Source organism: Suricata suricatta, chromosome 6, assembly GCF_006229205.1.
Source record: "Suricata suricatta isolate VVHF042 chromosome 6, meerkat_22Aug2017_6uvM2_HiC, whole genome shotgun sequence".
Lineage (NCBI taxonomy): Eukaryota > Metazoa > Chordata > Mammalia > Carnivora > Herpestidae > Suricata > Suricata suricatta.
This window is the reverse complement of record NC_043705.1, coordinates 68,071,380-68,085,998: the sequence shown is the minus strand read 5'-3', so window position 1 is coordinate 68,085,998 and position 14,619 is coordinate 68,071,380. Positions and strand designations below refer to the sequence as shown.

The window sequence follows — 14,619 nt, the reverse complement described above, 5'->3', positions numbered from 1 at the left end:
TGTACTCAGACCATACTACTAACTGGGGATAATAGTTGACTATTATTGGGGTTACAGACTTTAAAGAGTCTCCTTGCATACACAGTTAAAGTATGGTTTGTATACCTTGGTGTAATCTTTTTTCCCATGCTCTGGCTTTCTGGGTTTCGTGAATATCCATACCAAAACTTCCAATCACTACTCCGAGCCATGTTGTACCTTCTATTTTGAAATAAGAATATGAATTACAAATGATTCTTGAACCATATGTTTTGAACTGCTTGGGTACACGTATACAAGTATGTATATTTTTGATAGAAACAATACACAACTGAGGCGTCTAAGTGGCTCCGTCAGTTGAGTGTCCAACTTCTGCTCAGGTCATGATCTCACAGTTTGTGAGTTCAAGCCCTGCCTTCGACTTGCTACTATCATCACAGAGCTTGCTTCGGAGCTTCTGTCCCCTTCTCTCTCTCTTGCCCCCACTCCCACTCAAGCTCTCTCTCTCAAAAATAACAAAATTTAAACATTAAAAAAACAGTGCACATTTATAAAAGTACTTCCTTTTCCTTATTATTTTCTTTTTTTAATGTTTATTTATTTTTAAAAATGGCTATTAGTAGTCAGGTTTTGGGGAAGTCAGAAGTTATATATGTGGATTGTCACCTGTGCAGGAGAGTGGTGCCCCTAACCCCTACATTGTTCACGGGTCAACTATTTATTGAAATGACCATGTATAGCAACATTAATATTATTTAACACTCAAGATTATTATATTGTTATTTTCTGGTTGGGAACTATATGCCTATCCTTTTACTCACTTTTTTTTTAGTTTATTTATTTATTTTGAGAGAGGCAGAGAGAGTGTGAGTGCAAGAGAGGCAGAGAGAAGGAGAATCCCAAGCAGGCTCCACATGGTTAGCACAGAGTCCAATATGGGGCTCAGAGCACAAAACTATCAGATCATGACCTGAGCCAAAATCAAGAGTCAGACACTTAAGCTACCAAACCACCCAGGAGCCCCATGCCTATCCTTTTAAATAGTATATTTATCTATGAATGAAAATTCCTTATAAATAATACATTAATGGAAAGTTAGAAATAAGTATAATTCTCTGGATATGTTTTATAGAACAGTTTATACCTTCAGTTCTGATCACTAACATGCTCTCCCCCAGCTAAGTGCCATTAATTACTTTTGGAATGAAGAGAAATTACCAAACAATTTTTCATATGTGAATTTCTATGTGTTCGTGAATTGTTCAGCTTTCTTGTTTTTCGATGTGTATGTGGCCCTTTGATGATTCCTAAAGCCAATTCTCTTCTTACTGGAAGGAAGGAAGGAAGGAAGGAAGGAAGGAAGGAAGGAAGGAAGGAAGGAAAGAAGGAAGGAAGGAAGGAAGGAAAAGAAAGAAAGAAGGAAAGGAAAAAGAAAAGACAAGAAAAGAAAGGAACAGAAAGAAAGAAAAAAACATTGTGGCAACAGTGCTGAGCCCTTTGGCTGAAGTCCAGCTGACTGGTTGTTTTGCCACACTTCGTTCCACATCGCTGAGTTGACATGGCAGAAGAGGCAGTGCTTTGTGCTGACCTGTTGGTCATGACCACTCCTACTTCATTCTCAACATTTTCATACTAATCTACTTACACACATAATGTACTCCTGCAGTAGGAAAAGAAGATGTAAAAATCTAGAATCAATTAACCAATGAAGTATCAGGATCCATTGGGATTTTTTTCCTTACTGTTATAATTTAAAGCATTTGTTCAATAGGTACCATCTCATCCTATGCTTCACGTGTGAAAGGAGACATTCAAAAAAAGTCTCCAAAACCTAAATTAAATACGTATATAAAACTATTATCATAAATCGTATATATTTCTTTGGCCTAAAGCATATACTTTAGCCTTTATTAAAAAAATGCCTCATGAATGGCTGATTATGCTGTGTACATTGAATCAGAATGTCAGAATCTTCTAAATAAATTGTTATTATGGGATATGGCAGAACTTCAGCTCTGAATTTATATAATTCATTCCATTGTAGGGTTTTTTTTCATTGAAGAATACATTTCTGTGCCATAAATTGCACTGAGTATGAACAGCAGAGTCATTTGAGGTTCATTGAAAATATAGGAGAACATCATGTTTCCTGTCCTTTTGTTAAACTTGGCATATTGATTTTTTTTTGCACAGCTTGCAGCACAGAAATGTGATATACAGCCATGGCAAGACAAGCTAACCACATGTGAATTTGTTAAGTACTGCTGGATTAGCAGAAATTGTCTGACTGTGCAAATAGCAAGATTTGACTTCTCCAGGAATTCTTTATGACTTAATCAATTAAAATAACAAGTTTTTATTTTATTGCCCAGAATAAATCATTAGCAAAATTCATTTTCTCCTGCTCTCTTATCTGTAGGATGTTTACATTCATTTGGTTTATGTATTTCAAGCAAAGCAATAAACATGTAAAATTTGAACCAAAAGTTCCAAGCCAAATCTAGGAAGATAAAGATGTAACAAATGTTACCTATTGTTTTCATAATGGTTCATAAATTTTGTTAAGAATGAGATTCTCATTTTTTAATTTAAATTCTCCATCCCTTCTCTTTTTTAATATCTCTTTAGCATTTGTGCTTTTGTTCCCTTTAGACTCCAAGGCGGCAAGGATTTGGATTTGTCTAATACGTCTTACTGCATTTAAATATAGAACCGTGTGGAAAGGGAGTCTGTGGAGAAGGGCTGGTTTGCTCTTCTCCTCACCTTGTTAAACCCCCTTTTTAAACGCGTCCATTATACAGTTCACCTTGCCTGACTTCAAAGACTAGAGATGGAGAGAGGATGAGCAGTAACTCAGCAGAGTGGGTTAGCCATGGCTTCTTAGAAATGCTAATGCATTATCTATCAGTTTTATAAAGTTCTCTGAGTTCTCTTGGAAGCAGATAAACCATTGTGTGGTTTTCTGTAGATCAAAGCTGGCAGCCTGTCGAAAGCTAGGAAACACCCTTAATATCATGTACACAGGGTCGTGCTGTCACCTGCCTTTTGAGGAAACACTTTGTATATAACATCTTAATCTCTCAAATTTAGTTTTCTTTTATCAACATTTTTATCAACATTTTTTTAATTTGCCCTACTTGCCCTCATTACTTATAAACAGGTGGACATCTTATGAGATCGCATGCCAAATTTATTAGAAACAAGTCTTTTTAAATTATCTGGTAAATACACAAAGCATGAGTTGTTCCCCTAATAAAAAGGGGGAAAGAGGTCAGAGCAAAGAAGAAAGTGCCACTGGTTTGTGTTAGGTGACACTGTGCCCTGCTTGTCTAATTTGATTACACAGAGCCCCTGAAGCCTCAGGCAAAGCTGATTTTAGCTATAATCAGCTTCTTAACCTTTTGAGAACTAACGTAAACACTACCTAGCAGTGGTTAATTATGTTGCTCTGCTACACACTACAGAGTGCAAAGGTAAAAGTGTAGAACTACAGTAACACATGTTGTGACAAAATTTAACAAGATGACTTACGGGGATTGCAGCAGAATGCAGTTCTGTATTTGTGATAAATTTTAAATTAATAAAGAGATTTAAGAGCGCTTTAAATGTTCTTCAAGCTATAGTTTTTGCTTAAGTTTTATCTGTAAGTGCTAAACATTGGTGTACTACTTTTAGCTTTTGGCTGTCCTCACATTTGTCCTTTTCTCTGAAATCCTACTTTGGTTGTACATATATATTAGAAATACAAGTATATTCCTATATTATCATTCTTTCATTTTCAAATAAACAAAGGTGGTTGTAATACTCATATAAGTAGAGTGAAATCCTCCTGGTTCACTTTTATAGATAGTAAAAATTCATTAGGGGAAGAATGGAATTTCTTTACAGTTAAATGGAATATTGTGCTTACATCGGCAAGAACCTAACTTTTTGATTTAAGACAGTAGCTCTTGATATAAGAATCTGATGTGTCATATGGGAAATTAATATGTAAGATGATTTTACTGTCTGTCATTGGTGTAATTCTAGGGTAGTGATGTGACTAATGGGGTAGAGAACCATAAAGATTGACTAATGTACTTATCAAGCCTATCTCCTCAAAGTCTTATTTGCTGGGAAAAGTCCATTAGGAATACTCCCCTGCGCAGGAGACGCAGGTGACCAGGAGAGTGGATGATGGAGCAGGAAGCCATGCCCCATATTCTTGAACTCTACACCAGCAATTTTACCTGAAATTTCATACCTCAAAAAAATTTTGAAGGGTAGAATGTTAATGCTCCCCAGTGACACACATTATAATCAGTCACTCTGTGTGAAATTAAAATGGAGTGGGAGGGGAAGGTTTGGACTAAAGATGAACTATTTTTTTTTTAATCTAAGGCCACTTCCTCATAAATAACATGAATATGCCACACGCTTATATTACATAGTGTCGTTCATCTTGCGCTTACAGTAAGTTTAAAAACTACTTGTAAAGAAGTAGACTTGGAGCGGAGAGCATCGTGGGCCTTTGACCGTTTCTGAGACATCGGGCAGCACGCACTGTTCCGCACAGCCAGCTCCTTTGGGTAAACTTGGCCTCTTGGTAGAAAAATAAATAACATGGTCCCATTAATAAATAACTTAAATTCATGAACTTAAGAGCCACCTCAAAAGAGGAGTTCAGTAAGTTTTGTAGCCCCATATAATCCTGTGGGATAAATGAAACCAGAGAGCAGATAACTGGACATTTTGGTCCCCTTGCAAAAATGTTTTAACTGCATCATTTTCTCTGTTTTGTAATCAGCTTGTTGAAAGAAACTATTATATAAACATCCCCGTTACTGCTGCTATAGGCATCTTTTAGATGACATGCTTTTTATTTTATGGCACATACTGCAAAAATATACTACTTTCTGAATATTCTGGTGTGGTTGGAGGAGACCGCTCAAGGATGGAGGCACCAGGCACAGCAGCGCCCACCACCCCTGGTCCCCTCAGCTGCCCTGAGGATAGAAGCAGCGCTGTCTCTGCTCCCCTGTGACCCATTCCGGACCCACTGCGGGCCAAGAGGTGGCTGATTTGGAAACACTAATGTACTGTATTTTTTGAGGTCTCCTCTTAGGAGGACTCGTAGGAGAAATCCTTCCCGGAACTCCCATTTTTCCCCAAGCAATTATTTTTTTTCATCTTACGTCAATGAAAATCTTACAGTATGTGATTCCATTGGCTCCCAAGCTTTGCTCCACAGAGCACTCCTTCAGGAGCCACGGCCTCTTTCCCATCACAGTGTGATCGCAGTGTCTAGGGGGGCAGCCAGGCAGCAGCCTTTTTCAGAGATCCCCAGGCAGTCCCCAGCTGTCCCCCAACTCTGGGAACCACTCACATACCCTTCTAGCTTTCACCGTGTGGGAGCTTAAAGCTACATTTGCATCGCATCTATAGCCACTATATAGGCCTAATCACACCCCTTTATTATTTTCTTGTCCATTTTTGCTTTTGCCTTGACTTCAAATGTTTTCGTGTTCTCATACAATTTTATATTGTGTTCAGTTCTTAGTATCATTAGTGAAATAGAATTTACATACTATAAAATCATTGCAAATGTACAACTGAATATTTTCTAGCTAACTTACAGTTGTACAACCATCACCACGATCCAATTTTAGAATATCTTCATCACCCCAAAAAGTTTATGTGTGCCCATTTGCTATTTCCACCCACAGCCCCAGACAACCAATGATCGACTGTCACTGTATATCAGATAAATGGCATCAAAGAGTACGTGGTGTTTTCCATCTGGCTGCTTCTGCTTACAGTGTTTGTGAGATTCAGACACATTATCGCACGTACCAGTTAGTTCATTCCTTTTTGTTGCTGAATAGTATTCCATTGTGTGGATATGCTACATTGTGCTTATCCATTTACCAGTTGATGGATATTTGAATTATTTTAATTTGGAGCTATTATGTACAATGCTGCTACAAGCATTCAAATTTGAATCACTCCAGACTTAGGTATATACTAAGAAGTGGACATATTAGGTCTTATGGTAGGTTTATATTTAGCTTTTTAAGGAACTGGGAAACTATTTTTCATAGTGGCATCACCATTTTACACTCATACCAGCAAAGCATAGGAGTTCCAACTTTTCCACATTCACAATAATGCTTGGCATATCATCAGTCTTTTTGATTATAGCCATTCTAGTAGGTTTATGATATTTTGTATTTCCGTAATGACTACTTGATATTAAGTGCCTTTTCGTGTGTTTATTAGTCATATGTATATCTTCTTTGAGGAAATTCTATATGATTTAATCTGATTTTTGTCTTATTTTTGAGTTGAAGGAATTCTATATATATTCTAGATGCAAGTCCCTTGTGATATATGTGATGTTCGAATATTTTATCCCAGGCTGAGGCTTGTTGTGTTTTTTCCCCCTCTATGCTATCTTTTGAAGAGCAGAAGTTTTTATGAGTTCAAAATTTGAGGAAATTTAATTTATTATTTTTATGAGTTATATTTTTGGCATATCTAAGAAATCTTTGCCAAATGCAAGATCACCAGTGTATCTACTATGTTTTGTTGTGGAAGTTTTAGTTTTTTTCTCTTACATTTAGGTATGACTCATTTTGAGTTCATTTTTGTGTATGGTGTGTGGTAAGGATCTATAGTCATTTTCTAACTTTCTCCACAGCACTTGTTGAAAACGCTGTCCCTTTCCCCACCGAATTGCCTTGCACCTTTCTCAAAAATCAACTGAGCATCAAGTATCAGTTTATTAATAGCTTTATCTTCTCTGACATCGATCTGTATGTCTGTTTAAATTTTACACTAGTACCACTCTGGTTTGAATACTGTAGCTTCATCATAAATTTTGAAACTACAATGTTGTTCTTTATTTGGATCATCTGTAAATTCAGCAATTTTTTTTCTGGTTTTCTAACACTTCTTTTGTTAAATTTATTCTTTTTGTGGATATTGTGAGTGGAATTCTTAATGTCATTTTCAAATTGCTTATTGCTAGTATAAAATATTAAAATTGATTTTTGCTTGTTGATTCTGTATACTTCAACCTAGCTAAAACTTGTTTCTTAGTTCTGCAATTTTGGGGGGCAGAATCTTTAGGATTTTCTAATACAGGAGCATATCATCTATGAATAAAGTTACTTTATATCTTCCTTTCCAATATTCTTGCCATTAATTTCTTTTCTTGCTTTACCACACTGGCTATAGCCTCTTGTACTATATTGAATAGTAATGGTAAGAAAAACTGGAATTTTTTTTTTTTAAGGATTTAGTTGCTGTTACTTCTTTGTTTCTTCATTTGTTTTTGTCTTGTTTTATTTGTAGACATTTGCCTGAATTTATCTTCAGAATCCATCTGCCCTTCAGTATGTACATGCTGATGTCTGGTTTCTTATTTTTGTTTTATATTAAGCTTGCTTCCTAGAGATCACCCCCCTGCTGCATAGTTTAATGGTCAGAGTTTTTGCTCAATCATCTCACGTGAGTAAGGCTTTATAGATGAATCTGTGTGTGAGTTGCCGAGTGTATTCAAAGTTCATGCAGTTTTCAAGTCTTCCCTAGGCTTTTATTCCTACTGGGCTTTCCTGGGACTTCTGTGCTAGCACTCAGCCTTCCAGACAGGAGGGATGTGCCGGGGGTTCATCTAGTCTCTCAGTGACTCTGACTTCCGGGATCTTCCTATCAAATGTGTAGCTAGTACACCAGTCTGTTGCCTACAACAAGTGAGATCACAGCTTAAGTGTGGTGGCACCATGGGCTTCTGTGGTGAATTTCCCACCGAGTTTGCTTTATTTGCCAGTAATACCATTAGGCAGGGGCTTTTCTCCTACTCCAAATCAAAGGCAGGCCCTCTGGCAGTAAAGCTGCAGGTGTTCATGGCCAGGCTCACCCTGGAAACACTGCTGTGCGTTCCGAGCTGCCCGCCACAGACTGTCACTGTCCTTACCTGCAGTGCAGCAGTTTTTCATGAATAAACACTTCTCATTTTGTTGTTTGCCTTTGGTTGATCTCTAGAGTGCTGAAATGGTTGTGTTTGACAATTCTTTTGACTTTTATAGCTGTATTTGGGGAGATTTGCCAACTCTTCACCGGCCATCACTGGAAGTCCTGCCTGGGTTCTTTGTAATCCCCAGACTCTTTTTGGACCAAGATGAAAGATCAATATATAAATATAGAATAAAGTAAAATAGAAAAGTGAAGCAAGCATAAAGGAAGTATAAAAATGAGAACATAAATTCCTTAAGAAGCAACAATAATTTTTAACTTCTATGACAGATTTCCCCAGTATGCCTAGGAATGGAAGTTGTCCTGATCTTTCCATAGAGTTTTACCCTGTCAGAAACTATAAGAATCTTGTCATTGAGGTGCAAGATAAATGGCAAAAAAAAGAAAAAAGGAAGAGGTATGTATTAGACCAAGAAAAAAAGGAGCAAATTGAATCAAAATGCTACCCTGGGATCCTTTTTGTTTCATTTTATTTTGTTTTCTCCCAAAGGTCAGATCCCAACACTTGTACAACTTTAGACTGTAGGAATGCTTTAGAAAATGTGCAGTGATAAAACTGCCAGATTGAAGGTTTCTTAAGTGCTACTGTCCAAAATCACTAGGCATGCTTGAAACTAGTAATTCTTGTCAGAATATACACTCTCAGCATGTGACTTTTATCTGCAGGTGGCAGAGCATATGTTTTAGCACCAAAAAGTGTAAGGTGGCAGAGAGAGGATATTTAATGTGTTGTAACCTATTTTTATTTTTAATTTTTTTTCTTATAGCTGCTTAGTTCCGGTCAAAAGCAGGCTAACTAAAATAGTCTCAGGTCTTAAGGGCTATGTTTACATTAGGAAAAAACATGGTTCCAAATATAATTGTGTCATTTGTTTTTATTTAACACATGAATCAAGGTTATCGGACCAGCATCTCCCCTAAAAGAAAAATACAGTGGCATTTTGGGTAACTGAAGTCCGAAGAGTGAGCTCTTCTCTTCAGATGAATTTTTTGGTTAAATTATAATTAAGCCCTTAAAAAACAATCACCTTTGTTTTTATCCTTATTATAACAATTCATTTTCCTACTGTAGGAGAAAGCTACCTAGCTATAGCTACCATTTACATGTAGCAAGGAAATAGCAGTTTGTATTTCCTGACTAACATAGTTCTTATTACATGATTCAAAGTTACCATTCTGTGCATTTATCATTATCAAGGCCTTAGCTAAAGGGCAAGAGTTACAAATCAGATACCAACTGATCAGTGACATGCAGGAATGCAAGCCTTGTGTTGTCAGATTTTCCAGTTTTCTCAAAGAAGCCAGAGATCTGTAGATGTATTTGAAATCACCCTGGTTTTAAGCATTTGCAACTAACTTAAGTTTTAAAACTATTATACATTTCTACTCCTGAAATCATTATTGCACTAAATGCTAACTAACTTGAATACAAAATAAAAATCTTTTAAAAAGCTATTATGCAGGTTAAAAAAAAAAAAAGCTACCAGCTGAATCAGGCCCACAGGCAGCCAATTAGGACAAATAGTCCGAACCTGTTCTGACAGCAACCTCTGCCTGATTTCCTATCATGTGTCCCTTGCTCACGGAAGAATGCATAGCATGCTCCCCAAATGGTTGTCTTTATTATTTTGCTGTAGAATTCTGAGGTAATGTGTTTCAGTGGAAAATGCACTGAACTAAGTATCCAAAAGTCTTCATTCTGTGCTTCATAATATTCCTTAAGCCCTTCCTCTGCCAACCAGACCCTGGTCTAAGCACTTACGATGTGTGAACTCATTTGAGTCCATTTTTGGTTTCGCTGTTTTAAAGTCTGATAATGTTAGGTCTGTCATTTAACTTCTGTAGATCTCTTTACTTGAAAAATTATAAGCTCTGAGATTAGACAAACTGTTAAAAACTCTTTCAGCCTGAAAATGCTTTTATTTGGAGACTTTGAGGTTAATCCAATGAAATAAAGATAAATTGTCAACCAGATTATAATGTTAATTTCTATAAATATGTTAATTTGTATGAGTTTATAGCACATTATCACATATATAGTACCATAAAAGTAAATGTATATAATCTTCAATTCACTTACATTTCTCCAACAAGTATGCTATAAACATTACAGTTAAGTTGAGGAAGAATTTTAGTGTCCAGTGCCCATGGGATTTAAAAAAACATGAACCGAGGGCGCCCAAGTTGCTCGGTTGGTTAAGTGGCCGACTTCGGCTCAGGTTAGGATCTCGGGTTCGTGGGCTTGAGCCCTGTGCTGACAGCTAGCTCAGAGCTTGGAGCCTGTCTTCGGATTCTGGGTCTCCTCTCTCTCTCTGACCATACCCCGCTCATGCTCAGTGTCTTTCTCTCTCTCAAAAATAAATAAACGTTAAAGTATATATATTTAAAAAACCAAAAAAAAACAAAAAAAACAAACCCTGAACCATATCCTAAAGGAGCTTATGATCTCATTGAGGCAGTGTGTCATGCAACCAAAACTTAAATTGGAGCAGAAATTAAGTACCCAGATCAGGGTTACACACACCAAGGCTTAAGTATTCCGAGGCTAACAGAATGGGTGTGTGAGTATGTGTGGTGTGTCTATGGAAGATGAGGCTTGAAAAGGGGGAAGATTGGAATTGGAAGATGTGGAGAATCATCTGAGTGAGAAAAATATCTCAAAGTCAGAAATTAGAATGTCGTCATATCAAAGAAGTGGAAGGCAGATTTCCCTCATAATGCTTATAGAATAGTGAGAAATTTTCCATAAAAGCCAAAATAATTCTTATAATGCATTTTCTACCTTTTGCGCTTAGGAAGGTTGGTGACAATAATGAGGAATATATCTGACTTTGACAGAAAACATGAATACTTGAGGGGCAGCTGTAAAATAAATCATTTGTTTGCAGCTAACTCTCAAATGGTACAGGAAAATAGTATACATAAAGGTAATGAGGCACATGTGACAAAATGTTAACAATTATTGAATCTAGAGGAAGAGGATATAGACATTGTACTAATGCACCTCTTATACATTTAATTTTTTTTAACAAAGAAAGTTGGGGAGGGAATAAAAGAGTGGAGAAAAGATTGAAGAAAAAGTTCTCCAAACAACTTAAAGATTAAAGAATTAATGTAGCAAATACTTAGAATTGTACCATAATTAAAATATGGACACTTTTTGGTATAGTAGACTACTAAACAAAGAAATTTATACCCCTAAATGGTTATATTAAAAAAGAATAAATGCTAAAAATTAATGAATATTTAAATTAAGTATAAAAAATGTTTAAAATTGAGTTTAATGTGCCAGTTAGAGATAGATATATAATTAGATACTTTATGAATATTTGATAAAGTGACTTTATTTCAAATGTCTCAAGTCTTAGCAAGTAGATCTTGCATTTTGTCTGTGGACAGAAGAAAACTGCTTCTGCCCATCAAGAATAGTAAATAAAAAACAATAAGTGCTTTATTTTTTGCCATTTAAATCTCTATACTTTGGTAAGATTTGGTCTCCTATCTAAACAAATCGAAAACAAGGCAGAGTTGCTAAACTTCCATTCAGTTTTGGGCAAAGTCAGTTTATTCCCCCATTTGTCCTCATGTTGTTTGGCCAGAATTATAAAGATATACCTTTATATATTATATATGCATATAATATATTATTATATAAAGATATATTATATAATGATATATTATATGAAGATAATATTCTTAACTATCCAGATGATTAATTACCCACTTTAGTGAGGCACAGCCTAATCAAATAGACAAACATTTTATGAGTTTAAAAAAAGTACCTGTGGTATTTTCCATTTTTTAGTTTCAGTAGAATTTCACTAATATCTTCACCAGAATTGTAATAAAATGAAAAAGAATTTTATCCACATTTTTAAGTTGAAGTAAAATTCACATAAAATTCACCATCGTAACCATTTTAAAGTCTACAGTTCAGTGATCTACATACATTACAATTTTGGGTAACCATCACCACTATCTAACTGTAGAAAATATTCGTGACTCTAAGAAGAAACGCCATACCTGCTAAGCAATCACTGTCAATTTTGCCTTACCCCCAGCCCCTGGCAACCACTATTCTGCTTTTGTCTCTTCAGAGTTGCCTGTTCTGGACATACTTTTTAATGTTTATTTATTTTTGAGAGAGAAAGCCAAAGCACAAGCAGGGAAGCGGGAGAGAGAGAGAGAGGGAGACACAGAACTGGAGGCAGGCTCCAGGCCCTTAGCTGTCAACACTGAGCCCTACGGCAGGGCTCGAACTTACTAATCACGAGATGGTGACCTGAGCCAAAGTCAGGCACTTAACCACTGAGTGCCTCTGGACATTTGATATAAGTAGAATCATACAGTATGAAAATTCTTGTGTCTGGCTGGCTTCATGTATTTAGCATAACGTTTTCAAGGTTCACCCATGGTGTATCATGTGTCAATTCTTCATTCCTTCTTATTGCCCATTAATACTCTATTGTATGAATATACCACATTTTGTTTATCCATTTGTTGATTAATGGACATTTTATTTGTTTCTACTTTTTAGTCATGAATAATGCTGAAATGAATATTCATGTACAAGTTTTTGTTTGAACACCTGTTTTCAATTCTTTTGGTTATATACCTAAGAGAATTGTTGGGTCATGTAGTAATTTTATGTTTTTAACTTTTTGAAGAATCACCAAACTATTTTTCTGGCCACATTTGTAATGTAGTAGACCAGTCTGTAAGGAAGAGAACCTTATAAAGTGAGAACTTCCAAAATCCCTCCCAAAATTTAGCAGTAATGTCAATTACAAAGTAATTTGGGTTGAGGTCTCTCTTTTGACATCTACCAGCTTAACTGAGTATTCACTGGAGGGCATTTATTCTGTGCTCTCTGACCCATAGTTGCATAATTGAAGAATGTGTGGATGGGAGTAACCAGAGTTACTAAAATCTGTCTTCAGTTAAAGAGAGCAGATGTTTTACCTTTCAGTTTAGAAGCATAATATATATATATCTGGAAGTTTCAGACCCTAATCATATATGCTTTAAAATAGTTTTAATTTTAGAGTAGTGTCTTCTTAGTGCTCAATAACTGTTTTAAAATTACTAGTGTGTCCCAGAAAAAAAAAATCAACAAACCTCCATTAGAATCTATGCCAGAATATTTCTCAGTAATGGCTAACCCTCTATATTTCAAATATTTGCATTACTGAAATTTCTGAGAAGTTTGAGAATTTCTTGAGAAACTAAAATATTGGACCTTTTAAAAAACTCAACGGTTCACATCTATACTTGGAGGTTTTGGCCTATGGTTCACTTCCCCCATGGAGCTGGAATATTTTATACTTGGTATTAAGCCAAATCTCCGGCTTGCATGCATTCAACTTATGTTGCATGCATCCAAGTCCTGGCATTTGAATGGTCTTTTTCCATCATCTGAATATTTTCTAACTTGAAGAAAAACAACACTTTCCATTTAAGATTTGACTCCCTCCTCCCCTTCCCCTCTTCACCCCTAAGCAGATGTCTTCATACTAGGTACCTGCAGTGCTGTGAGGAGAAAGAGCATCTTGGTATTTTCCAACTCAGAAGGATTACCCTGAAATACCTCTGGCCTGGAGATCCATCGAAGAGCTGCAGGGAAGTCCATAAACACTTTGAAATTCTGTGCTGAATAGGAGTTACGGAGAGGGCAACCCTAGCTTTTGTCATATCCTCAGAATGGTACGTGATCCCCAAGACGTGAAGATCCAGTAGCTCTGACAGTGCCTGAAAACCAAGGGACACACTTCCTGGGGCACCATGACACATTGGATGGTGTGTGATTAAATCAGGAGTATTTTTCTGTCAGACTTTCAATTACAAAGGCAAAGTAATAGCAGTGCTAAGTGGCAAAGAATCAGTAATGCTGGGTTTGTTAGGTCACACTGCAAGTCACCCTCTTTACTTGGGCAGAAATCATTCCTTTTGCATACTGGCTTTTCCCATCATCTCATACTTACAGAACTTGTCATTTTTTAGCAAGAAAAATAGACCTTTGAGAAAACTCGCCGTTGTCTTTAATACTTCGTTAATCTTCAGCTATATGCATGTCCCTTAGCAGGTGTCCTGCACCTTCCTTAAAGCTATTTTGTGGGCATCATTATAATCAGATGCTCCTAAAAGTGTAGGAAGAGCTCGGTTTGTTGCTTCCAGGCCTTGGATAACCCTAGGAGATCTCATCCATAGCTCACCAACTATATAACCTTAGAGCTACTCATAGACCTCAGGAGTTTCATTGGATGATCCATTACAGTGCTGATAGCTGTTTTCAAGGCTCTGTCAAGAGCAGATGCTTATGCTGCTGAAGGTGATTTCTACGAATGGATCAAGGCAGGTGGGAATAGTAGGGCACTGACGATTTACAGAGACAGGCGTAGCCAGAGGTAAGGGCAAGTGGAAGAGTGTAATGCTATTCCCTGCTCAGAATGTGACATCAGCTTCTACCCTGAGGCCTCTAGTTCTTGTACAGAGCATCTTCTCCAGCCAGCAAATATGTCTTTGGACTATTTGGTTTCCTTGTTTAGTTCTTTGAAATGGTTTTACCTTCCATCTACGCCTTTGCAAAAACCAACTTGTGGTCCCACGTAAATACCACCTTTTTCA

At 36.7% G+C, this 14,619-nt stretch overlaps 1 protein-coding gene across 4 annotated transcripts in view; it reads left to right on the top strand.

The window, feature by feature from the left end:
- Positions 1 to 14,619, top strand: part of FAM172A (family with sequence similarity 172 member A) — a 407,295-nt gene that overhangs the window by 331,400 nt on the left and 61,276 nt on the right. Inside the window, exon 11 of one of the 4 annotated variants that reach the window (XM_029942611.1) lies at positions 2,173 to 2,369. The exons of the other annotated variants lie outside the window; for them this stretch is intronic. Within the exon in view, the coding sequence (XP_029798471.1) occupies positions 2,173 to 2,192 (20 nt within the window). The 3' untranslated portion in view covers positions 2,193 to 2,369. Of the gene's footprint in view, positions 1 to 2,172; positions 2,370 to 14,619 lie in introns of those variants that run through there. 4 annotated transcript variants of the gene reach the window in all.